Source organism: Opisthocomus hoazin, chromosome 6, assembly GCF_030867145.1.
Source record: "Opisthocomus hoazin isolate bOpiHoa1 chromosome 6, bOpiHoa1.hap1, whole genome shotgun sequence".
Classification (NCBI taxonomy): Eukaryota; Metazoa; Chordata; class Aves; order Opisthocomiformes; family Opisthocomidae; genus Opisthocomus; species Opisthocomus hoazin.
The window spans coordinates 75,140,099-75,166,360 of NC_134419.1; the positions used below are offsets into that span (position 1 = coordinate 75,140,099).

At 38.5% G+C, this 26,262-nt stretch overlaps 1 protein-coding gene across 7 annotated transcripts in view; it reads right to left on the bottom strand.

Annotated features, from left to right (window-relative positions):
• The window catches only part of ATE1 (arginyltransferase 1), an 87,741-nt gene that overhangs the window by 56,938 nt on the left and 4,541 nt on the right, over positions 1-26,262 (bottom strand). For 3 of the 7 annotated variants that reach the window (XM_075423858.1, XM_075423856.1, XM_075423859.1), the window contains exons 6-8: positions 21,133-21,365; positions 18,115-18,243; positions 5,575-5,607 (exon numbers count right to left, since the gene is read on the bottom strand). In XM_075423858.1, coding sequence (XP_075279973.1) covers positions 5,575-5,607; positions 18,115-18,243; positions 21,133-21,365 — 395 coding nt within the window. Of the gene's footprint in view, positions 1-5,574; positions 5,608-18,114; positions 18,244-19,298; positions 19,428-21,132; positions 21,366-26,262 lie in introns of all 7 variants that reach the window. The other 4 variants (XM_075423861.1, XM_075423860.1, XM_075423862.1 and 1 more) reach the window with 2 other exon arrangements.

A 26,262-nucleotide genomic window follows, 5' to 3' on the forward strand; every position in this document is an offset into this window, starting at 1 on the left:
GAAGAAAATGCTCTCCTAATTTAAACTGTATTACACAACCAACTTTGGCATGCCATTTTCTCCCACGTCAACTTTCCTTTAATCCTGAATTCCACTGTGTTCAACTTAATTATCCATCTAGTCATGTTTTTCACTTCATTGCCAGATCTTCAGAAAGCTGCTTCTCACTCAATAAATCTGACAATATTGCCTACTATTACCAACTGGTTTGCATTACAACAACAGAAGGTGAGTTTAATCAAGTATTTTGATACAGTAGCGCAGACTGAAGAGATGATGGGCAGTAGAAGTTATTCTAATTGGTACCACATGTGTCAAAAGAAATCAGCCACGTGAACAAAAATTATTTCAACTGACTTACCCAACCAGTAAGTCCCAAAATAAAGGCCATATAATAAAACATTTGCATTCTTACGTAGTTTTATAATATAAAACTAGACATGGAGCTACAGATACTGTAAAAGTGAAACGACCAAACATTTGAGAGCTCAGTCTGCAGTACATGAGGCCATTTGACTCTGATACTAGCGTATTAACCCGGGTTTCTTCTCATTCAGGTAGAGCCTACTCATTCAACAGTTATGGTTTCAACTTTTCAGTAGAGCCACACGAAATCACATGGTCAGTCGTAAAACTTTTAGGCTGGGACACAGTCAAGTAAGAGATTTTCTCTAAGGATTTCTCAGCACATGTCAAGTTCTCTTCTCAGCTACCAGGGTGCAGCCAGTAACAGAAAAAAATCAATCATCTCCCGCAAGCCAAGTGGAAACGTGATTGGTAATATAACACAGACTTGCTTAAAAAAGTTTCAGTTAAAACATATTTTCTTTCTTTGTCAAAAACTCATCACATGGGATTTAATGAATATTTAAAAAAAAAAAGATAGTCTAAGCCAATATGGAAAAGATTTTCACTCAAAGCAAAGCCTTCTGAAGTTAAATGAATGCTGTGTCTGTCTGTGCGACCCCAAACCTCCGAACGGCATCGCATGGGTTCGGTCACCAGACCTCTGCAGACTGAAGTATTATCATCAGTTAAAAACTTCTGGTACAGTACAAACTACAGTTATTTCACTAATGCAATTACAGTGAAATGTCCCAAACATCAAAGAGGCTATGTTCTGCAACGAACATAATAAGCACAGCACTGATTTCAGGCAAAACGTTCAGTGATCTCCGTTACATGAAGTAACATTTCTAAAAGGAGCAACATTTTCCTCCTCCTTGAAAAGTCTTCATACAATGTAATCCTTTGTAATGCTTGTAAGTATTATGTTTTCTCCAATTTCTCAATGAATACTTGGCTCCTTTAACTGGATTTCTCATGTACCATCCAGGCAATTTGATGTGAAACAGCTCTAGAGTATGAAATGCTTTCCTGAAGCAGGTTGTGCCATTTCGCACTACTGATGCCCACCGGGGACCGTGTTTGCCAAAGGTGAGGGACAATATAACAGCGGCATCAGAAAGGACTCACCTTATCTGACGAAATGATACCTTAGCCCTGGAATCAATCCAGGGGGAACAATTTATCCAAAACTAACAGTCTATACTCAACCTTCAATACAATGAGTTATTACAACCTGATGATATTGAAGGAACCAGAAAAATAAGACCTAAATCCAGGACAAAAATTAAAAAAGATAATTTTCTCTCGAACGTTTAGACTATAACGCAGAGAAAAATACAATATATTCCATCACATGTTAATTCTACTTGTCTTCATATTCTGCTAGCTAATGACTCCATGAACACATCTGATTACTCATATAACATATTATTAAAATTTAAATATTTAATAGCAACCAGTATTACATATTGCCCCAATTAGTACACCTCAATGTAATAACTGCTTATAATTGAACTTCACTGATGGGGAGAGCACACACTTTTCTTCAAAGCACACTGGTCTTTCTCTTTACTTTCAAGAGATGTTTTACTATTTTATTATTATGGAAATTGCACTTGTTAACCCACAGGCCAGACGAGTGTGCAAGTGCAGAAGAGACAGCATACTCACTTCCCAAAAATGGGTCCTGACCATACTAAATGCATGATTATTTTTCTCTGGAAGGTTTCATGAAATTTCCTATTTTGAACTTTTCTGTTTTACCCTCTGCTGTGGATGAAGGGAGAAGGAAGTTACGAAACCCATGTTATCCCTTACACAAAGAAAAAAAAAGCCAAATAATCCTCAAGTTCCACACTCCAGTGAAAATTATTTGCCGAAGAAATGAAGTGATTAATTCCAGCAGTTCCCTTCCCAACGGCACACAGACACACGCAACCTACCATATGGCAGTTCTCTATCTCTTGGTTAGCAACACATTTCCTTTCCAGTACTACGTCCTCCTTTCATTAGGGATTAGCGGAGATGCTGTGAAAGCAGCCTAGAAATATAGGCTGTGTCAGCAGAGAGGTAGCACTGCATGTTTTCATTAAAAAGAGCCAGCAATGCACCCTTGCAGAAAAAAAGGCCAACAGCACCCCAAGCCGGAGCGGGCAGAGCGCTGCCGGCAGGGCGAGGCAGGTGAGCCTTCCTCTCTGCTCAGCGCTGGTGAGGCTTCTTCAGCAGGGCCGGGCTCCCCGGTACAAGAAACACACGGACTTACTGAGGCAAGTCCGTAAGGGCCACAAAGATGATCAAGGGGCTCGAGCATCTGCTGTATAAGATGAGCTCGAGAAAGCTGGCACTCTTCAGGCTCAAGAAGGGATGACAGGGCAAGGTTTTATCAATATGCAGAAATAGCTGGTGGGGGAGGAAAGAAGATAAGGGAGCCAGATGCTTCTCCGCAGTTACCACTGACAGGACAAGAGGCAATGAGTGCAACTTAAAACACATAAAATTCAACACAAGAAGGAAACAGGTTTTAACCAACCTGGTTTTTTAACCAAGGAAACAGGTTTTAACCAAGAAGGTGGTCAAGCAATGGTGCAGGCTGGCCAGAGAGCCTGTGGAGTCTCCACCCTTGGAGATTTTCAAAACCCATGGTCATGGACAACCTGCTTTAGTCCACCTGCTCAAGCAGAGCGGTTGGACTAGGTGAGCTCAAGAGGTCCCTTCCAACCTGAACAATTCTGTGATTCTGTATCAAAACAAAGTAAATCAACTTACTGCATCAAAATGTCAGACACTGTCTACAGAGCTAACTCCTGCACTTTATTAGAGAAGTATAGTATTTGAGCTACACTGTCAACTCTTTAATCAGGACAGTGATACTAAGCTCAAAATACTAAAAAGATTAGGGAAGCTGTGAAGGTACAAGGGACTGCAGTAGCAAGAGACTTTGAGCATCACCATGTAGACATCATGGCGATGTCTACACCACTAGAAGAAAAAAAAAAAAAAGCAATTTACCAAGATCTCTAAATGAAATGAGTTTTGATTTAGTCCTGAGCATTTCATTGAATGTGACTAACATATGACTTTCTACAGAAGGTGGTCCTGAGAATTACAGACCTGTAACTGTATCGTTTCTTACTACATCTCCTAAAAATTAACACATATCAATAACCACAATAAGGTAGAGCAGAAGCTGACGAGCTTTTCAAAGAGCAAAGATCTAGATTCACAAACTCCTTTCAGTTCTTTAGAATTCAAAAGCACCTCAGTATGGTTAATAGGAAACAAAGTGAGAACAAATGATCCTTTACACAAAGGAAAGCAGCTCACTTTCCATCACGCTGGATCTATTCTGTTCTCCTTACTGGTGGGTGAATCACTGAAGACTGAACAACGCTGCAGTGAACTGAGCTGATGATTTAAACGTATTCAGGATGGCTAAACAAGAGCTGAGTGTAAACAACTACAGAACAATCCCGTAGTACTGAGTGACTAAAAAGGCAAAGAAAACATCCAGTGTTCATAAATCCACGAACATAAATGCATATTGCTATATACACATTCAAAACAATGGGTATAAATTACCAATTCTCTCAGAAAGGTGCTATTGAGAGTAATTTTATGAAATCATGAATTTAATGCTTAGCATCAGTCTAGATGGAAAAAGACTAAAGAGCAATTAGAGAAGGAAACAAAACAAAATCACCATTCAACTGCGTAATGCCATGGCGCATCCAAGTGCTGAGGCTCATCCCAGTGTTGCTTCAAGACAACATGGAACAGCGTGGGAAGGACGAGCGCAGAGATGACTGCTGGTGACACCAGTACAGCCCCTGGCCCAGAACACCAGCAGCCAGAAACCACCCGGAGCAGCCGGATTTGCCACGGGCCCTTCTCCCGCAAACAAACACCCTCGCCGGGTTTTCAAGGGTCCTCCACGCAGTTATCCTGCACTGAACCATTACAACCGACCCTCTCCAAACAAGGCAGTATTTGCATATGTGAGGTGCTAAAATGGCAAATGTTTAAGTGTAACTTCTAAGACAAAAGGATAGATAAAAACCCCAAACAGTTCTTTCTACATTATCCTGCTTACTGCAAGAAAATTGCCTAGTTTTCTGCTATTACATGCTGTAATATTTTTTAAACTATACATTTTTTGTGCCAGAGCCCATAGCCAAAACTGAAACTAAAGAGAATAAAACGAGGAAATAAAAAAGACAGGAGGAGCTTGGGCGCTCATATTGTTTGCAACTAACAACAATATTAAAAATTCAAAAAATTACAAATTGAAATCTTGTAAGGTTTAAATTTTATTTTAAATTATATTCTGTTCAAAAGAGTAAATGGACTACACACTACCACATTTTCTTGTGGCAACTGTTTCAGAATAAAGAATTTCAAGAATCCCTTGGCCTCTGATATACAACCCCTTTTATTTAACTTCACCTAATTGAAGACATCTGTAGTGGTGCCACACAAAATTTAATTCAAGCTTCGAAATGTCAATAAAAAGTGTCCGTAAGAAACAATACTGGTATAAACCTGGCAGGGAAGTGTGCATCAACATCTATGTAGCCATACAAAATTAAGAATATAATGGCAGTCTGCTGCCTGAGTTGACGAGGTGATAAAAGCCCTTTTCCTATAAAGTCTAATGAGCTCTATTACTCTTCAGCCTTCAGGAATGTAAAGGCCAGTGGACTCAGCAGAGAAAAGCAACAAACTCTCCACACATGGATTCATTCAAACTGCGACATATCAAGTTTCTAGCGTAATTACTATAACCTGACAATTTCATTACAGTCAGGCGGTACTTAACTCTTTAAGGCTAACAGAAAGACAGCGCAAGAAATCCGCGGCAGTTTGCTTACTTGAAATGAAGCACCAGCATCTCCCCTAAACTTTTAATCAGATTGTAGTAAATACAAGTTTAGCAAGTTATTTTGTAATACATTATTTTCTTTCATAGAAATAAATCAAGAACAGAAGAGACACAGTATTTTCTGCTACTGCCTTTTAACGTAGTGATATGAATTCAGTAGTAGCTTATTATCCAGCAAAATAGTCCTCAGACTCCTTTGAGAACACAATGCTATCTTCCCTACCAGTCGGTGATGACACAAATATTGTGACACGCATCTATACCACCTCTCCCATAAGAGTTTGCCAGCTACTATGAGAGGAAAGAATACATTCATTTCAGAACTTGTATTTCGAATGAATACATACCTCCAGAGGAGAATCACAGAGGAACCGTGTGAACTGCATCGAGGTAGATTCACCAGAAATATGTGCCCAAGACAGTCCAAATATGCAAAGCAGAAAAAAAGATTAATATTAGCAGTACTTCAGGATACATCAACTGTCAAATAACGCTCTTTCAAAACCATATATGTGAAAAACACCATCAGATTTTAAGAATAAAACAAAATTTCCGTAAACTCCCGCGTTCTGTTGTCCCTGCCAACAGCATGGGGGTTGGAATGAGATGATCTATAAGGTCCCTTCCAACCCAAACCATTCTATGATTCTATGACTTTGTTTAGAAGTACAAATAGTTATAACAATTAACTACCCAAAATACTTCCTTTCTGTAAAACACAAGATTTTTTTAAAATGTGATGTGGGAGGTTAGGTACCTCCCTCCTCTGAGCACAGGCTTTTGGGAGCCCCATCGATGGCATCACCCCTCCCCGAAGACCGCATCAAAGTCACAGACGCTGAACTCAGTGGCCGTAGGTTTGGCTGTGACGTTCAGGGGCAAGAAGGGGTGCATTTTTCTGCTTTAGGTGAGCACACCGCTTTTTCTATGCAGCAAGGCAGTACTATCAGGTGGCATTAATGTGCCCCAAATCCAAGCCAAAGTTAGCAGCCGTTAGCGGCTGGTGAAAGGGAAAGGGGATTTATTGTGAAACAAAGCTACCCGGGAGCGTACGAGGCAACAGAGAAGGGACGTTCTGTGTTCGGTTTACAGAACACAGGGCATCACGCTGAGCACAATCAGTGCCAGCTAATCAGATTATTTGATGAGCAAGAGGGAGCAAAATCCATCTTCGAGTTACCTTGTAATACAGGTGTGTTTCCAGTGTCCTTTCTTTTAAACTACACATTGCCCTTCCCTGTCACTGCCTTCAGTGGGGGGTGTTTTCCCACCATTCCACTGGTACCTGCCCCATCACTAAAGCAAGGGGGTTAGGGCCCTCATATCTCTGAATATAAACTGAGTTCATTTACATTCAACAACACAAGCAAGCCCGTTTTAATTCTAAAGAAGGAAGAAAAAAAAAAAATCAACTTCCTGAAAGTGCAAGCACTTTAAAGCTAGATTCTTTACTCAATACAAAATGATGTGCTGCAGATAATCAACCAAAAAGGCAACATTTTAATGATACAGAGTTTGTTCAAGATTCTAAGACTAAAAAAAAACGTAATAGTTATCTATTTACTAGCGTCTACTTATTTGATACAAATATTTCCTTATTGGTGGATTCCACATTAAACATGTTACAAAGTTCTAGTATTTATTTAACCCTGAAACACTCCTTTGTCAAAAACCTAGTACGTGTTCCATGGTGTAATTCCCCCTCTTGTAACAGATGGATGATTTAATAAGTCAGCCATTCCAAACTGCAAAGTAATAGTAAACAGGAACTTTTAATTAAAAGTTTGATAAAAAGAATATATATGGACACCAACAAAAACCTGATTGTTGTTAAAATTTTTGTAAGAGTTTCTGAGATTAAAGAAGATTATTCTCTTTAAAGGGGAATACAAAAAAATGGGTTGATTACCTCTCAGTTATCCCATTTTTCCCAGGAAAGGGGAGGAAAGGAGGCAGGCAATGATAAAAAGTGCCAATATAGTAAACTGCTGACTTAGGACAGAGTTCTATACATAGTCTATGTAATTAAAACTTTCTCTTTTCTTCAGAAGGTGCTATAAAGCAGATTTTAGAAATACAGCCTCTGGTATATATATTGACCGCAAACATTAACTGGACCATTCTCATGGTAGCTCAAAGTGAACACAACCTTAACCTTCTCTCAGATGGTGTCTCTAAGAAAGTGTATCTGCTGATGCTAAAAGAATCAAGACTTTGCAGAAGTCTTATTTCAGACTTTTTCCCCCTCAAACAAACAGCAGCAGCTGATCTGTGGACAAATGGTAAACCTTTGGACACAGACATTACAGAAAACTGAATTTCTATAAGGTGCTGGTGAAAACAGGGGATTGTGCATTTCCTATAATTAACCATTTCCAATCTAGTCACTACCACTCTAAATTACTCAGAGTTTGGAAAAATGAATGACTGTCATATCTTAATTAAATTGTAGATTTGTTTTGTTTTGTTTTTACTTGTTGGATAGGGAAAGAGAACAAAAGAAAAAAACCAACCAGACAATAATTACAAAGAAAAAAGTACCAATTCAAAATTTGAATTATTGAGTTATGTCCCCATAAAAACACAACTGAGTTACAAATTCCTACCCTGAGAGTGCATTAGTCCTTACAGGCAGCGATTTTAGAATGTGCAGACTTCAGAAAAAATAAACCATGTGTTATTAATTTTCATGTCAGAAGACCCCCAGTAGTTCTTAATCTGTAACTTCAGCTTTATGGTGCAAATTAAACCCTATGGGTGAGAAAACTGAGCCAGCGACACTTTTCCAACAGTTCTATGAATTCTCCAGGCCCTGCTGGACAATCCCTTGGCTTTGGGGGCAAGGGGGGCTTTTCAAGTGTACCTAAGCATAACTTCTGCTTGCTAGGCAGTATATACCGTTACAACTACCTATGCTGCTGGCTAGAAAAAAAATTCTTAACAGCACTTGAATTTGTATCACTATCTTTTGGGGAAAACAACATTGCAGGTCTTGTTACATACTGTTTCACCTGTTGATACTTGCTAAAGTTCTCAGGTTAGACAGTTTTTTAATCAAGTCCTAGAAAACTTCAGAATACTGTGAATCTTCGAGAAGTCAATTAAGAGACAATTACCCCAAAACCCAACAATTTTTTGATGTGGATTTGTTGGAGTTTTTTAAGAGAGAACTGGATTGACTCATGGAACTGGAAGATTTAATAAATATTTTAGATCCACCGACTTCCGCTGTTATCTTCTCAACCCTTACTCTCCCCTCCCACCCCCAAATCCACAACACTTTCATCATACCCTAGGAATATACCTAGTCTATACACTTATTTAAAATGAGGTAAATATAAGATTCAGTCTCTAAATTAACTCATTTAATACTGCAAGGTTATTATGAACACAATTCAAAAATTATTCAATACATTATGAAAGAAATACAGTTGAAAGTTGGTGCTGCATGTAAAGTAACTCAATCTATCACACAAGCACAATTAAAATTCCTTTCACAAAGTCATGCTTTTCCAATTTTGATTGCAAACTCAATTACATAAACTTCAGAAAACTACATAATATACATGGGAATAAGTTCAAACATAATTAATAAAACTGAGAGGAACACACCACTGAGAATTTAATCAAAGCGGAGGGGAGAGGAGAGGCAGAAAAATACAAGGAAGGTTTGGTTCAACCCCAAGTTACTTGCTCAAGTAAAAGCACATGGACAACTTTAAAAAGCTGTCAGAAAACTAGAGTGTTAACACCTGCTTCCTTGTACAGGTGGGGAAGATATTCAGATCCTTCTGATGCTGAACTGGAAAGGGTTCCACCCGGGAGCTCAGCCTTTTTTATTTTTTCATTTCTTTTTTTTTTTTAAATCCAATCTCTGAATGCGATCAAAACAAACAAAGGCGTTGGCTATTTTTTTGTTTTGTTTTTCATAAAGGTGCCAGGCTCATAATAAAATAAAAAATAATGTTACGTGTTTCCATGCAGCAGACAAGTCCTACAACCTACAGCTCCAGCGTAACACCTTCATGTGTATCAAGCGAGGTTTTTCTCCCTTCCCTCCCTTGTCTCCAAGGCCGACACAGCAAATGCTTCCCCTTCTTGGGAACCAGAAGTGGCCAAACGAATCTTGGTGTGCCCACGGAGAGAAACGAGCCACAAAGAGGCGGCTTTCCTTCTAGAGGGCTCCCGGCACCTTCCCTGCATATTCATTTTATAAAGCGTTTTTCCTCCTCAAGTAGTGGAATATGTCGGTATTTTCAATACACAGGACACAGAGCTAGGATTGGGTTTTTCTTCTCTAGAAGCTCCCTTCCAGGTCAAACCCTTTTCCTGTTTTATCCAGCTCTTCTCGGCCTCACGCAAACCCTGCCTGAGCGTGCAGGACACCCTGCCACCACCCAGGAACAGAGCCATGTCCCCTTCTGGGCTCTCTTCTTTTCAAGACACTGGCACTTCTCACAAGTTCAGAGTAAGTGGGTTTTGATCTCAAATATTAACTCTTCCTTGTTCATCAGCAAAAACTGTTTCTAAAGCAGTTCACTTTTTAAAGAACTTGGTCTGCAGTCATCAGCACGCTTTGTCCTAGGAAATGTGTTAGGATTTATCTTGTGCATTGGGCTGCCATATTTTAATTGAAATAATCTTCTCTACCCAAAGCAGACTAGAATCAACATTAACCATAAAGTTGTGGAGTGAAAAAAGTGAAAAATAAACAATAAAAAAAGTCAAGCTTTCAGTAAGGCTAGAAGAAGCTGTTAAATGACAAAAAAAACCCCACCATAAAAAGAAACTATCTAGGAAAACAGATTAAGCTAGAAAATGAACAAAATTCTGTAACTTTCTGTAAAAATCGGGAAAACGGGACAAAATGTAGCATGTTTACAAGGAAAGATGGTGCCAAGCTATCCTGCTGTCCTTGAAGCAGGCAATATGCTACAATTAAGTTAGCAGAGAAATCAAAGACTTCTTCTGGGGCTGGCTCTCTATTTAGCATTTTCAACAGCGACTTACAAAAATACAGGTATGCTAACAAAGTGTAGTTTCAGAGATATCCACGAACTGGAAGATGAAGAAAGCGCTTCAAAACACAGTACATATGCAAATAGGGGATTTAAAGTTTAACTGCATGCCTCAAATGTAGTTTTCAGTACACGAATCAGACTAATGCAATAGAAAGAATTGCTGATGAGACAGAAAGTACATTTCGTAACTATAATTTCAGTTTCCTTATGGAGCGACAAAAGTCACAGTGGCTTTGCTCAGAAGAAACTTACTCGCTAAATAATGGAGATTTGACAGTCTTACAGTAAAGTTTCTTAATTTTATATGGATTTACATACAAAACTCGGTTGTCAAAACCAGGAAGAACAGTGTAAACCAGGGTGCAAAAAATATTCTGAACTGAAATGATATGACTACGGACGTTATTCAATTGTCTGGATGCCTAAATTCTTTGGCTTTTATAGGCATTTCAAGAATAAAGCACTACAGCGGCGAGGGCCCCACAAGTAGACAGAAGGAGTCGGGCTGACACAGAAGTGCTAGCTGCAAGCGTTTCAGCCAGCTGTCTCAGAGCTCCGAAACGCAAGGTCACTGCAGCGAGGCGTTCTGCTGCAGCAGCTGCCGACCACGCAGAGCCACTCGTCAGATCAGCGCTGCCATCAGCCCGAGTGATAAAAGCCAATTCAAGAGCACTATAAAAATGTATGGCTGTGGAGGCAAGCTGCAGAAGGTTAAAAATAACCACAAAGGCTATTGATTTTTTAAGCAGCCTCTCACTATAAAATAAAAAAGGAAAGAGGAAACTAGGTTAGAGACCTAAAAGTTGGCAACTGGCTGCTGATACCAGCTTTCAAATTCATCGAAACGTGCTCCTTGGCATTTCCCAGACTACTCACTCAGTTTTCTATATTGGTTCAAGTGGATTTCTGTGAGGCAATCAAAAAAAAAATAGGAAAGAAAAAAACCCCACTATACCTATTTCAGTAATTTTTTGCACCTTTTCAAACAGTGTAGCTTTTGTGTGTTGTGAAATTCTTTTCTTCCAAGACAAATATTTAGTCAAGCACAAAGCAAAGAGAGTGTCCAGCTAGCTTTGCAGAGGGGAGGGAGACACATACTATTTTTCTACAAGTTTGTCATTATAAAACACTCATGAAAAGTTAAATAAAACGTTTGTTTCAGAGGGTCTAAACCACAATAAACTGTTCACTCTTGCTCTTTCTGGAAACTACTGTAGAATTTTTATGATCTTTTATGGAAATGTTTTCTAACTTGTGTAACTGCCACATAGCTTGTTTCAGTTACACTTCAGCCGTGTTTCTTAAAGACAAAGACTACTGTAAAAAGGCTTAAAGCTTAAAAATCACATTAATGGACTAGGTGTGTTGTGTCAGTGTTTTAAACCACCCACAGCAATCATTAAGTTAGCTAGAGAAGAGGCAGAAACAAAAAAAAAGGCTTAATTTCAAATTTTTCACATGACTGTTCTATGTAAAACTCCATTTGGAATGATAGGCACTGATTTTTTTTAGCACAAGAACCAAATACAGCTAAAGAACTAAAGTAGCTGAGAGCTTTTAGATATATATATGCATGCATGTGTCTATAAAATATGCTGACAGCTTCTGTAATTGACTTCAAGAAGCATTTTTAAAAATTACAACATGGGGACAGAAATGCAATGCCTCTCATGAGATGATACTTCATTAAGAAGAACTGTTAGAGATATCCCCTATTCTATCCAAATTAGCCTTTGATTACATCACTGGGATCAAAAACTTTCCTTCTTGGGATGAAAATGCCAAGAAGAAATGTTTTCACTGTATTAATTTCATTTAAAATCTTTGCCTCCAGAGCTACACAGTTCCACATCTGTATCTATCATTCAAACACCAAGAAATACATTCTGACACTTCATGTAAAACACAAAAGACATGCAGGTGGCAAAATGTTCTGAAATATTTACATATTTATTTCCACATACTTTGTTCATCATCCTGAATCTGGGGTAGAGTTGGATCATAGCATCTTCCAGGCGATTTGTATTTTGCAAAGCCCTCCCTGCATTTCTTACACAGAAACACAGGTATTTTTGCTGTTGAACAAGGTTAAAATGTTTGCAAATAAGGATTGCTGTTAGCAAAGCAGAAGACAAGCCAGACCTATTACAAAGCTTCCTCAAATCTTCTCATCTGAACAGCCAGCCTATGCCCTCGGACCTAGTTACTCTATCTTGTTCCTTGCTATTGTATTTCTACCTTGCTTTCACATTTTTGTACTGTAATTCTACAAAGGTAAAGCATAAAAGTACTACCTGGTCACTCTCATATTCTTCTCTGTTTCTTGAAGTAAACCCAGAGTAACTGACTATGGTACACCTGCAGAGAAAGCCACCTCTACTAGCACTGTCTAGCATCAGCATTTGATTCAATGATTTACCAAAATATTGCTGCCTCTTGGGATCATACAAGACACATAAAAAGTTCACCCTTCTGTCTTCTTCTCTGATCGCTGTTACATACATTAACCTACACATTTCCTCCCAGAAATATAATTAAATGCTATTAAAAGTTACTCAGTTTCAAAAAAAAAATACATGCTCCAAAATCATATTTGTCCATTTCTCTGTGCATGAATTATTGTGACAAAGCTATGTTACGATTTATTTTATTTCTTAAGAGAAATGAAGGAAAAGAGGTGGACAAACTGCCATTCGTACAATTTGTTTGTATAATTATGGTACTCTTGATCTGCTGATCAGCTCTATAATTTGTGCTTCAAGTGATCTTTCACTGATAATACAGGGAAACAATGTCTTTTCAATGAAAGGATGCTCAGCCTACTATCTCTTCTCCGTTCAGTGTAGAAACCTCCCTTTTTTTGTTTTTCCAGGCTTTTATGATTTCAGTTATTTTCACTATAGCTTGACTGTTTCACAAAATAAATACAACCACCATCCATGCAGAAAAAACCCAAACAAGTAACTTGCAGATATGTAAATAAATTCTTGCAATTGATTACATTAGTGGCTTTTTGTATGTTATAGACACAGATTCACATACCGAATAGGATTACAGTCTTCCACTACTTTAGCAAAAAAAAAAAAAAATATATATATATATATATTGGGAACAGTACAGGGGAACTACTGTCTTGGACCTGAGAAAAAGGTCCATACACAGTACTTGCATAAAGGACCAGAAAAAATGCACAGAATATGATAAACACTAGAACAGATTCTTCCCTTGCATGTTTTCACAGCTTCCAAAAATTGAGCAGTTCAGGGACTTGGCGAATTCAGGAGCAGCCTTGGATAAACTGGTCCAATAGGCAGTGATATACCTGTTTTCCATGATTGTATCTTATCTCACTCAGAAGCTATTCATACTTTACCACTTAATAAGCTGTTGAGGTTCCCACTGATTCTTCTGATTTTTTCCAACAACTTTTTAAGATAAAAGTACATATATTACTAAACAAGTGGATGACTATGCATTTACACAGCAGTTTAATAAGGTTTTATGTTCCCACAGAGAAAAACTGAAAAATCAGTTCTTCCACTGCACTATTTAAGAGCAAGTATTATGAAGCAACCTTTAATTAGAAAATCATTTGCTATGTTTTTCCTCAGGACACCAATTCAATTCAATAAAAACATGCTGACACAAATATTCTTAAGTGCCAACAACTTTGCGTAACATCAGTACTTGACTGCACTCCGAAGCAGAGAGACAACCAGGTCAGTTTTGTAGCTGAAATCCTGCAGCAACTGACCAAAGGTTTTTGAGAGAGTTGACAAGATTTCCAAGGGAAGTTCAACTTAGCCAGGAAAACTACAGAGAAAAGGGGATAATCAATAGCTTAAAGGCCTATGCAGAAAATAGTTGTAGTTTTACATCAAGATAAAAACAGATTTGAAAAATTTTCACTTGCAAGCTAAACTGGTTTTAATTACAGGAGCAAGGAGATACTCAAACCTGTTCCTAGAATACTGACTTGTTTGGCAATAGCAAATACTTTTCTACCTTACAAAATCCTCTGCTTGCCAATGAGAGCAGCACTGAAGATTGTGATGATGTTTCCATACAGAAGGCAAGTTTCATCACCACAGGGGTAACACCAACTCTGGCACTTGGAAAAAGTTTATTCCATTATGAAATGTCTACCTCGCTTTTTATTAGAACAAACAGAAGTCACTGCCTCAATCAGGAACCAGTACTGCATCACCAAAATGCAGCGCAGGACCCTCCCCAGCAAAATCTCAACCTAAATTCCTGTTAATGAACACACACTATTATTAGTGCTACTCCGGTCTCCATCAGAGATGCAGAAGAGGGAGAAGAGAAAGTAAGGAGGAAGAAGCAAAATTCAAAAAGACCCACCATCCTGAAGGGCACCGAAACACCAGTTACCGCTGGTCTCAAAGTGGCACCAACCAGAGAGTGCCCCGAAGTTCAAAGGAATCTTTGGTGTCATGTGTTCAATGGATTCCCTGTCCTGAAAACTATCTACTCCCCCTTCTCGTATAAAATCTTGACAAAGAGATGTAGAAGACATCGCACAGGTGCAAAAAGAGGGCCTTTTTCACAGTCACTAAGCAATAATCGGCTTCATGGTTCATATACCTTTTGTTAATATTCTGAACTGTTTTACAACTTTCCGTGTCAGTCTTATTTTCAAATAATCACGACAATTCTAAATCTATTCCTAAAATTGCCTTCTAACATAAGGTTAATATTAAAACTAGTCTAGCAGCTAATATAGGCAGACAGTATACTGTAATGCCAACAATCTAAGAATATACTCCAAAAAGAAGTTGTTAATATGTCACTTAATATTTTTTGTTGGATTCTGAATTTAAATATAGACAGGTTTCTGAATATGAAGTGTTCAGCCAAATATAAAATTAAATACTTTTCCTAAACTAGAAACTTTCCAAACACAAAAGTGTGCAGAACTCTCCCTGAAAAGGAGGTTCACCTACCATGCACAGATACATTAACTTACACAGATTAAAAGCTAAATTTAATTTAGAGCAAAAAAAATCCTGGATGTTTGCCAGTTTAAAGCCCAAAGCAAGCTTGTTACTACCCTGATAAAAAGCCCTGTGTACAGGACAGAATTTCTCTCTACTTTTACTTAAAGAACTGCCTGGCTCCATAACGTCTGTATGATATATTAAAAAGGCTGAAAAAGAAGAAGAAAAAGTTTGAGATCTTTCAAACAGCATTTTCCACCCTTCCTCTCAATAACTCGGATCAGTTTTACCCTGCTCCGCACCTTTTGCTTTTAAAAGTTACTCAGACGATTCTCCTGCCACACAAATCCAGTATTTAAAGAAAACAAACACCCAAAAAAAAGGCTTCTAATCTACATCAAAATACATTTTGTGTAAAGTATTCTTCAGTTTACTTCCTGCAGGGATCAAATACAAAATGCTTTTGACTGAAGTGACAGAGCTTTAGTGCCCAATAACTGTGCATAGAAAGACCTTCTCAGCCAGATAGTCACACGAACACACAAGACAACTAGTGCTAAAGAAGGACCTAAACTAAAAGCCATCAGCATCAGACCGAGTTTTTAAATTTACTAGAAGCTTCAGAGAAGATCCTAATGTCTCCTCTGGAATAGTACACTAAGCCTGAACAAAACATGACGCAAGAGAGAGAAGATAAAGGTAGAGTAGGGAAACACCCGTGGCAAGTAACAAGGAAAAAGAAGAGGATAAAAATCCATTAAACTATTAGCAGTACAAACAGAAATCCATCCCTTACCCATTCAACAGCAATTCCCATGATAAACTTTACATCTTTAGCTGGTGGAAACCCAAACTGTCCTTAATGCATCTTTATAAGCTTTCCTCCCCCAGACTCTCTCAGTTAAAAATCAAAGTTCCACAGGTGATTCAGGCCATCAAACCCAAGCCTCCACCAAACCACACAACTCTGACAACCCAAACAGAGATTGGATGAACTGAGAGCTAACTGCTGTTCAGAACTTAATTGTCAGCAGCCATCGCAATATTGCTCTTGATTCTTCATGATGTAACGATTGTATTTTAAAAATTCACAATTTTAAGTGAAGAATTTTTTTCCCCTCTACACTGCCCTAGTGAGGCCCCATCTGGAGTACTCTGTCCAGTTCTGGGCTCCCCAGTTCAAGAAAGATGAGGAGCTGCTGGAGAGAGTCCAGCGGAGGGCTACGAGGATGATGAGGGGACTGGAGCATCTCTCCTACGAGGAGAGGCTGAGGGAGCTGGGCTTGTTCAGCCTGGAGAAGGCTGAGAGGGGACCTTAGAAATGCCTATAAATATCTGCAGGGTGGGTGTCAGGAGGATGGGGCCAAGCTCTTTTCAGTGGTGCCCAGTGACAGGACAAGGGGCAACGGGCACAAACTGAAGCAGAGGAAGTTCCGTCTGAACATGAGGAAGAACTTGTTCCCTCTGAGGGTGACGGAGCACTGGCCCAGGCTGCCCAGGGAGGTGGTGGAGTCTCCTTCTCTGGAGATATTCAAGACCCACCTGGACAAGGTCCTCTGCGGTCTGCTGTAGGTGACCCTGCTTCGGCAGGGGGTTGGACTAGATGACCCACAGAGGTCCCTTCCAATCCCTACCATTCTGTGATTCTGTAATTAGTAAATATACGGAGGTCTTTCCACCCTCTCTGGAGCAAGAAGATTTTCAGAGCAAAAGCATGGTGGAATATACGCTATATGGAAGCATTAGGGCTGAAACACATTCATCGTAGCAGACAAATCAAGTCCCTAATCAGGCCAGGTAATGGCTGATAGAAATCAAGTAAATAGCTCAATCTTTCTTGGCATGTTTCCAATTTCCATCTTACTGTATAATTAACTCAATTTATGTCAGTAATTATAAAAAAGGCAGACACTACCACTTATTGTTATGAGCCCTATTCTTTTACAAAACAAAGTGAAATAAATTTTATGGCTTTCCACAGTAGCATTACAGAGATCTCACAAAAAGGCTCTCCTTACACTCTTTTGAACTAGAGCCAAAAATGATTATGTGGTTTTATTGTTCTACCTGGAAAGCAGCCACAGCTCACTAGGTATCACTTCTACAAGTACTGCTCTCAAGAACAGAAAAGCCTGACTAGATAGTTGATTAATATTGAAGTCATACATTTGCAGTAGACAGAAATGACAGATCTGAGGCAGCAGTTTTATTAATTCTACTAATGAAAATACTGTGCCACCTGCCAGAGAAATGGAGAATTGCTGTTTGTTTAGAATCCTACGAGGCTTTTTTTTTGCTTATTAGATTAGGATTAGCATCCTGTAAACACTATTTTAAAAGCAGGGTTTATTCATATGCCATGTACTCTCATTGAATCTCAGGCAATCACCTGGTGGGAACATTTCTGCACTATTGCTACTGCAAAGGTGAGTTCTAGTTGAGAGGTATGCTTAGCAATGAAACGTGAATAAAATCGAGATTTTTAAAACCTTCACCTGTTAAATTAATCAAGACAACAAAAAATTAAGGAGCAATGTGGAAAAGGTACCAAACAGCTTTAGAGCAGAAGATGCTTTCGCCATCAAAGATGCACTTCCATACCATAACTTCATTTCCAGCAGAAACACCTCAGTCCCAAACCTCTTAACAAATCACATACAAACAACAGCTCTACTTAACTCCATACCAACACTATTTTTTTAGTTATGATGGCGCATAATCCCTATTTCTTCAGCTCTGTTTCCCCTGAAGTTTCCAACACAAGCTGGCTGAAAACCACAAAATTTTCCCTCCCAAATGGAAACTCCAATATTTTAGCATTTAGAATCACCCTAAGAGACACCATTGCCCATCATTTAACTGTGCATTAAAAAAATGTTTTCATAAAGGTGCATGCAGTGAACTGTACCTCATTTTCACCACAGTCAGAAGGTGCATCCTTGTGTATAGCCATCTGATACTTGGCAAATAAAGTGGCTGACTGGTTGAAGGATGATTTGAACTGTGGGTCCTCAAAGGAGACAGGTACTAACCTCACCTTCAGAGCAAGGAAAATACAAGCATACTGTTTTGAGTGCATATAAGCAGATAATACGCTTCTGAAGGTAAGGCTAGTGAAAGATCTCCTATCCACTTCAAAGCCTCTGAAGTCAGTTTTCTACTTTAAACATAGTAACAAGAAAATACTCCTGCGGGGAAAGCCTGACAACTAACACTAAGCTTAACCTGACTGTTCATACTTTGATTAAAGAATAAAAGTTGCATGACATTAGAACACTCCAAAGCATCAGTTTACTCAACCTATTTTTTTGACCAAGTTATTTCACAAAACAACCACAAATTTTATTTTCATTGTATAGTCTCAAGGACTTTTAAAACGTATTATTTTTAATGGCACATCCCTCACTGTCCTGGTTTAGCAATTACATATTCTTGATACACACACTTCTTCCTCCCCTCCAAACTCCTGAATTTTTTTCTTCATAGTATTAGAGAGGTAATGTGTCTGACAGTTAACTATTCCACACTGCCTGGTCATTACAAGAAGCAGTAACTATGTGTAACGTAGGTGGAGTGCACAGATTACATCTTGCAGGGCTTAAATTGAAAGTGAAGAGGTTTATACAACTTCTGTGAACCTTAAACCAACAACATGTATGTGTGATAAACTCTTCACTCGCATGTTGGCCCTGATCATGTTTGTTCCTCATTCTGGAAGCGTTCAAACTACAGCCAATGAGACTAATTATCAGAGTAAGCGTCCAGCTGGTTTTAGTTCTTATGAGATTTGTATTTATCAGGCTTACAACCATCTACCTCCAAAAGCCTCATCCTCTCCATCTCTTATCCAATAGCATACCCATGTAACTTCCCTAACTCCTCTGTCTGCAACTAAGACCAAATATTTGTGGCACTCGCAAAGATGTATCTAAAGAGTTTGCACTTTCGGGATGTTGATTTTATTTGATACAGTATTTCACATGCTCCTGAGTATACAATGGATATAAAATCCATATTTGTTTCTCCCAGAAACACGACACATGAAATGGAGAGGAAGCTGAGCTTTGCATAAAATTCATCTGGCCTTCTGACCTGATTTATAGTCGGTTTATCAGGTGGGTCCTTGTGAATAACCATCTGGTAACGTTTATAGACCTGGTAAGACTCCTGAAATGTGGCTTTGAACTGTGAACTTGGTGGAGATGATCTCACCAGCCTCACCTTCAGAAAAAGTTAAAACACATTTATTATTACAATATCATGCAATAACTAGATATTTACACATATACAAACCTCACAACAGCGAGAAATTTTGAATTCCTGCACAAGGGCCTTAATTTAATTAATATTAGCCAATAGCCTTCCAATTCTTCAGCTCAATTTAGGCTACCAAAGGCTTTTATATTTACAATGAAAAGCATATAAGGTTTTCAAACTTAAAATTAATATGACAAAAATGCCCATAGAAGAACTATACAACTAGTTTTCAGGAAATAATAACAAATAGTATGCAGATTAATGTTTTAAAGAGATTTTCTGTACTTTCACAAATCTTCTCTTGCAGTTTCACACTATACTGAAAAATATTTGAAAGACTCACACATTTGGAAGACTCGTATTCATGCTCTTTAGATAAAGACTATGATTTCTTGCAATAATCACAAGGGCATTTCTTGATATTTTTCAAATTGAAAGAGGAACATGAAACAATGTTTCCATATTCCATTACGAGTTAATTGTAATAGGAAGCTACTGGTCTTCCCCACCAGCACACTTACACACACAAAAATAAACTATATTAAAAAAATCTATAAATTAAAAATTGTTCTTAGCAAAAATGATTGCTCCCTAACCAAAAGCATGCTATCACATTAGCAACACTGCATTTCTTTTCAAGCATATTTGAGGACAAGTTCATTTCAAAAAATACTCAGATTTACAGTACAGTTCTATTTTCACAAATAGCATTGGTTCTGATGGACAAAAAGAACCTAACAAAACACCACATCTGACAGCCATAGTAAGGAGCAAAGACAGTCTGGGAAAACACTGCTGGAACCTTTAATTCTCCCTGCATCTTTTAAATGAAGGTGTTCGGACAAAGCCATCACACTTCTGTTATACAACTCATCAGAAAATCCAGAGGAGTTAGTGAGATGGATCAATTTCATGGCTTCTTGTCAGTTATTCAGGGCAAATCTTTTAAGCCATCATCACTACCTCTTTGAATAATCACCAAAAGAATACTAAAAATCTAACTTCCAATACCACCAGTAATAATAGTAACTCCAGGAAAATACTTATATTCTGATAGTTTTCCAGCTTCCAGAAAAGAATAAACAAACAAATAAAATGGGTTTATGGGTTAGAAAGTTCAAAAGTCTTCCAGATGACTATCTCCATATTACTAACAGATTTAGTGGCAACCAGTATATCAAGCAAAATTTTCTACCATCACTTTTACAGCTTCCAAAGACATCAATACACACCAACGACATTTATAAAGAGCAGCTATCTTATCTGTTTCATTTTATTAACAGTTACCGCTTTCTTGTCAAGATTCATTAGCATGGATAGTTTAAGTATTTATATACTGCAGAACTAAATATTGAATCTCTCTCATCATTCAACACTTGGTTAATTCAAAGTGTTTCATTTTCAAGTTATACTGTATGAATTACTTTCCAAATTATTTCGGTAACTGCACTAGGCTCTGCTATGACTGACTGCAAGTGCAGGAGTACCCTCTTGTGGTTACACAGAGCTCAGCTGCACCACATATATCTCATGCAGCACCACATATATTCCAAGATTTAAACTACAACCATTCCATGCAGTCACGGATACTAAACACCTCAGCATTTCCAAAACTCCTTAACTAGACTTCTCCTTAATTTACCTCCAACAACACTGAACGAGACATTACCTCTAATTTGTGTGGTGCATCATCAGGCAGAGAGACAAAAATGAAGTCTTCGATGGTTTTAGGTTGGTTTGTTTTAGACTTAGAGTTTTGTGAGAGGAAAACTTGATCTCCTGTTTGACGTTGAGAGCCTTCAAGCGTGCATGTTTGGTTCTGAAGGAGTTTCTGCAGTTTTCTCTCTTTCCGTATGTCCTTTGCTTTTCGACACGGTGGCTTGCTCAGATCAGCCCCTTTCCCTACAAGGGCACAGGCAAAGAATTAACCACCACATTCTGCAAAAAAAGTAGTTCTTTCCTAATCACTAAATAGAAATCATCAAAATCACCATTAATTGCAGACTGTGGTCTAAACATAACATGGTCTTTCACGTTTACAACTACCAACAGCGCCTGATGCCAAGCTAAGTTGCAATGATTTTTCCTCTACAGCTGTTTAATGCAGCACTTTAGTATGGAAACACCTTGACCACAATTCCACCCCAGAGCCAAGGTTCTATTTAAAAATTAAAATGAAAATACTTCCTGTCTGTAAAAAAGTCTGAAAGTCCATCTGTAAATCATTACACCACATCCCTCTCTCGGAAACAAAGAAAAGCTCCTGTTGAATATATGGTACGATGATGTGCTATATCCAGATAGCTACAGGATCAAGACAAAATACTGAAAAGAAAAAACACACCAAAACTACAAAACTTCACAGCCAAATTCATAGAGAATTGTTCTACTGCATTAGAAACCCAGGCAGGTACACAGACTCCTGCAGAAGACCAACGCGCTAAAAAAAGCATTGATTTTTTTGTCATCTAAAGTCCTTATGCAGTACATAGAAATACCACCAACACCACTAATGTCATGTAAAAGAAGAGTAAGAGGCCACATAAGCTTCTACCTTTGCTTAAAATTATATTCAGATTGTGTGTTTTTACTCATCAATTCACTTCTATCAATGTACCTCTACCTTTAACAGATCAAGTGTTCATAACGTTCTATTTGTGAAGTGTTATTCTCTTAAAGTCAAACCTAGAAAACAAATGGATCAGCATGGAAAATAATACGTAGTACTACAAGAATTTAGCTTTAAAGAAACACAAATCCAAAGATATGCACAAATGAAAAAAATCAAGTGGTCCAATTTTCTCAATGAAGGGGTCAAATTACTTTTATACTTACGACACTAACGGAAGATAAAAGGTCAAGATATGAGAATGCCAGTACTAGAAAAATGAATGCAGAATTTTCTTCAATAAAAAAATCCCTATGCTACCCACTAAATGCACTGAAACTATGGTTACCAAACAAATCATCTACTTACAAGTAGCAACTTCCTTAGACAGTATAATTTTAATCAATATCGATTGCAAATCCATAAATTCAAACTTGGAAGAATTACAAAAAGCAAGAAACATTTTCCTAACACTCTTGGTTCTGCCTAAAATTTGTACATCATTGCTGGCTGTTCCATGTAGCACACACAAGTAACTGAACATCACACTTCACTCCAGAAGCTGTGTAAGAGCTGTACGACTGTGCTGCACTGCTGGAATCAGTGGTGGAAGAAATAATCAGTTTTTAAGGAATACCCGTCTCAGCTTAGCAGCTGCTGTTGCAGGTTCCACACAGAGGGAAAGCTGCACCCAAAATTGCATCAGCAGCCAGCTAATGAAATACAAAGTAACCGTAATTCTGCATTTTTTTATTACTTTTTAGGGCAGCAGTAGATAAGTTGGAAGTCGAAAGAGGGCCATAATATTAAAAATTTCCAAAAAGCGGGAGAGTGGAAAAAACTAATCCCATATAGGGAAATATAGTCATAGATCTCGCACAGAACCAAATCTGTAACAGGTATTATGACAAACTGCTGAAGAAGTGTTTTATGCCATTAGCTTTCTCCTGAAATCCATGTATTTGCAAAAGACACACTGGCAACTTCTGAAAGGCTTAGCTCTTCAAATGCGAAAGTACCCTGGACGGTGAGGTGCTTTCATTTGAAGTATTAGGAAGACGACATTTCCAACTCCGTTAATATTTGTAAATAGTAAAGGAGAAGCCAAACCCAGACTTAACTATGGCTTATCCCACTTTACTCTCTTGAGGGCCTGGAAATTACACGGAAATTGTTTTTTCCAGATCTCCTATGAAAACATAGTTAGATCTTTCTTTCCTCCTCCTCCCCCTCCTCACCAGCAAGTTATCAGCCAAAACTGACACCTCTCTCGTCCTCTACGCACTTCAGACCTTCCGACAGACAACGGGAACACCAGTGTCCTTCTGCAAACTGGAAATGGGGAGAGCACCGACATTTCGAAAGCTCACTGCTGTGTTTAGAGTCACTTCACCCACAAAGAATTGCAGCCCTCAGAGACGCTGCCTGAATCTGTCTTTACCAACAGATACATCATAGAAATTGGTGAAATACTTTAACTTCTAAATATCAGTAAGGCTGTAAACTACTCTTTTTCATGTACATACCACACAGAAGTTAGAGTTTATAAGTGTACTCCTGGGGAAAGTCAGCAGCAAGCTCTTCGTGGCTCACCCAGTAAAGTCCCAGCGTGGTTTTTCCACATAGACTCCGTGACCGCTGAAATGCCGAGAGCATCTCGGGGACTCAGAAAGGGAGCCGATACCACTCTGGCACTCTTCAGACATCCTGCAATTGCACTACCAGATCTTATGCTCGAGGGTTCTCACCTCTCAGCTATGGTTTTTGAGTGTTTGTTTCATCAACACAGCTAAAATTATTCACCAGAAAAGGACAAATATTATGAGGAAATTACAGACATTATGTGACCTGCCTGTAGGCAGACCAGTCACAGGAAGAGTTTATTTAAAATACTCATGATACATTTGAAGAACGTTTGAGTACTTCATCTGTATCAGGATCTGTTTCATGTCTCCTATCTTATATAAGCTGTAAGTTAGCAAGAAAAAAAGTTCTTAAAACAATGAGTGTACATATAGACATAAGCAAACCTCCTTTTCTATCTGAAACTGTGCAGAAATAGCCCATTATTCCTACAGGACAATGACCTGTTTTATTTATAAAGGAATAAAAATGCAATTCAACAATCTTATTAAGGAAGAAGTCTACGTTTTCCAAGACAAAAACTAAACATCTTTCTATCTGGACAATTTTAAACTAAATTTGACCTGTAACACCATCTACCCGAAAAAAAAAAATAAATATGAATTAAATAAGCTTTCTGATGCATATATTATTCACTTCTATATTTCACTTGCAACCTCCAGAAAGAAGCACACTAATGAATATTTCTGCTCTATAAAAGTAAAACCTTTTTTTCTGAAACAGAGTACAATGTTTCAAGCTTTCTTTATCTGCATTTCCAGTGTTTAAAGTTTTACCCAATGTTACCCTTAAGGTAACTGCAGACCATACCTCACCTTTTTCAAACCAACGGCAGGTTTACACGCATAATATTTACCCAAGACTGCCATCTGCCGTCAACGTCCACGTAGTTTGCTTCCAAAATGAAGTTTATGTAACCCAAAGTTTTTCATTACTTATTAAAAAAAACAAGAAGGTTTTTTAAAATTGAGCAACAAATAGAAGTTACATAAACTATAAACTGTGAGTGCTATAAAAGCTTTGACTGCATTTTATAAAATCCAAACACAAAATAAAAATTCTGGACAAGTTTTCCAGGAACATGTAACAATACTGCTTCTATGCAGCACTACCGGTTTTCTGATCAAGCATTTCAGAAAACTTTCTTTTTTGCTTAGACGCAAAATTGTTTATCAAGCTGGTGAAAACCTGAACCAATCAGAATGAGTGTTCATTAAGGACAAAACAAAATTCTTTTACTTGAAATTAGCCAGTCTACAGAGGGTGACAAAAATCTTTGTGAAGGAGAAAGTACTTTGAAGTTCTTGTAAATACTGGCACAACACGTAATAGGCGAGTGAAATTCGGCATTAGCATGATGCCCCAACACATGCAGAAACTCTAAAGCCTCCAGTCTCCACGCGGATTTTAACTAACATGACTTGCCATGTATCAGCTAACTGCAGTTTAGAAAAAACCCTTTATTTATTCTGAACAGGCCATCGTAGAGGCCATGCAAAACTGGAAACATAATCTGCAAGATAAGGCTGCCTCATCTGCAATCTCTGGGCCACAAAGAGCCTGTCAGTAATTCCACCCTCTTTTCCAAGGCAGGCTGTTGGTTAAATGAATTATTCTGGCACTAATCCACGCACTCCTTACCATCTCCCTTCCAGAAACCGCCCATGTCCCACGAGAACGCAGCTGGGACACAGGAGAAGCTGCAGGAGAGGCAACCCGCAGCACCCTGCAGGCACGTCCTGCTAGCAGCAGTTTGCAGCGTTTCTTTTTTCCTCAGGGACTCTCAAGGACTCCTCTGCATGATGACACCACACAGAGGATCACCCACCAGCTCTGACATATGGTCTTCCCTGTCACTACAAACTACGCGAAAAGCTTAACACCACTGCAAGCAGATGTAGGTTCCAGGCTCTCGGGCCAGAGCAAGGGGTACCATAACAGCTAACACACGAATAAGATTACAGTCAGATGACTGACAATGAGATGATCCTTTTTTAGGGTAAGGATTTCATGTTCCAATTCAGCCCAAAGGCAAAACTTTACAACTACAATGCAAAACCTTGACAGAGGGATAACTTCCATACTGAAAAAAGTGACCATAATACTAAAATTAGTATTATAGTAAAAAGGCCACCAATATTCGATGTGGATTGATCTAGAAATGAATAAGCTTTTACCTTCAGGCTTTGGCACATGAGAGCTGCAGCACTGTATAAATGCATCAGAAAGTAAAGTGAGGACGATTGCCTTACTTCTTGTACATAATTACTGTACTTCCATAAAGAAATGCAATATTTAGTTCAGAGAAAGAAAAAAATAGAATTACTACAGTTTTTCATAATTTCACATCTCTTCTGACACTGCTTTTCTAATCTAAACTTTTCCAAAACCTAAAACAAGGCAAGCTCCCAAACAGATGAAAAAGCTCAACTAGACAATGTCATTCCTTACAGGGGACCAGAAGTATCTTAGACTTCAGTTTTGTAGGGTTTTGGGGTTTGATTTTTTGCTTGCCTTTCCCCCCTCCACCCCACCCCCCCCAAACGA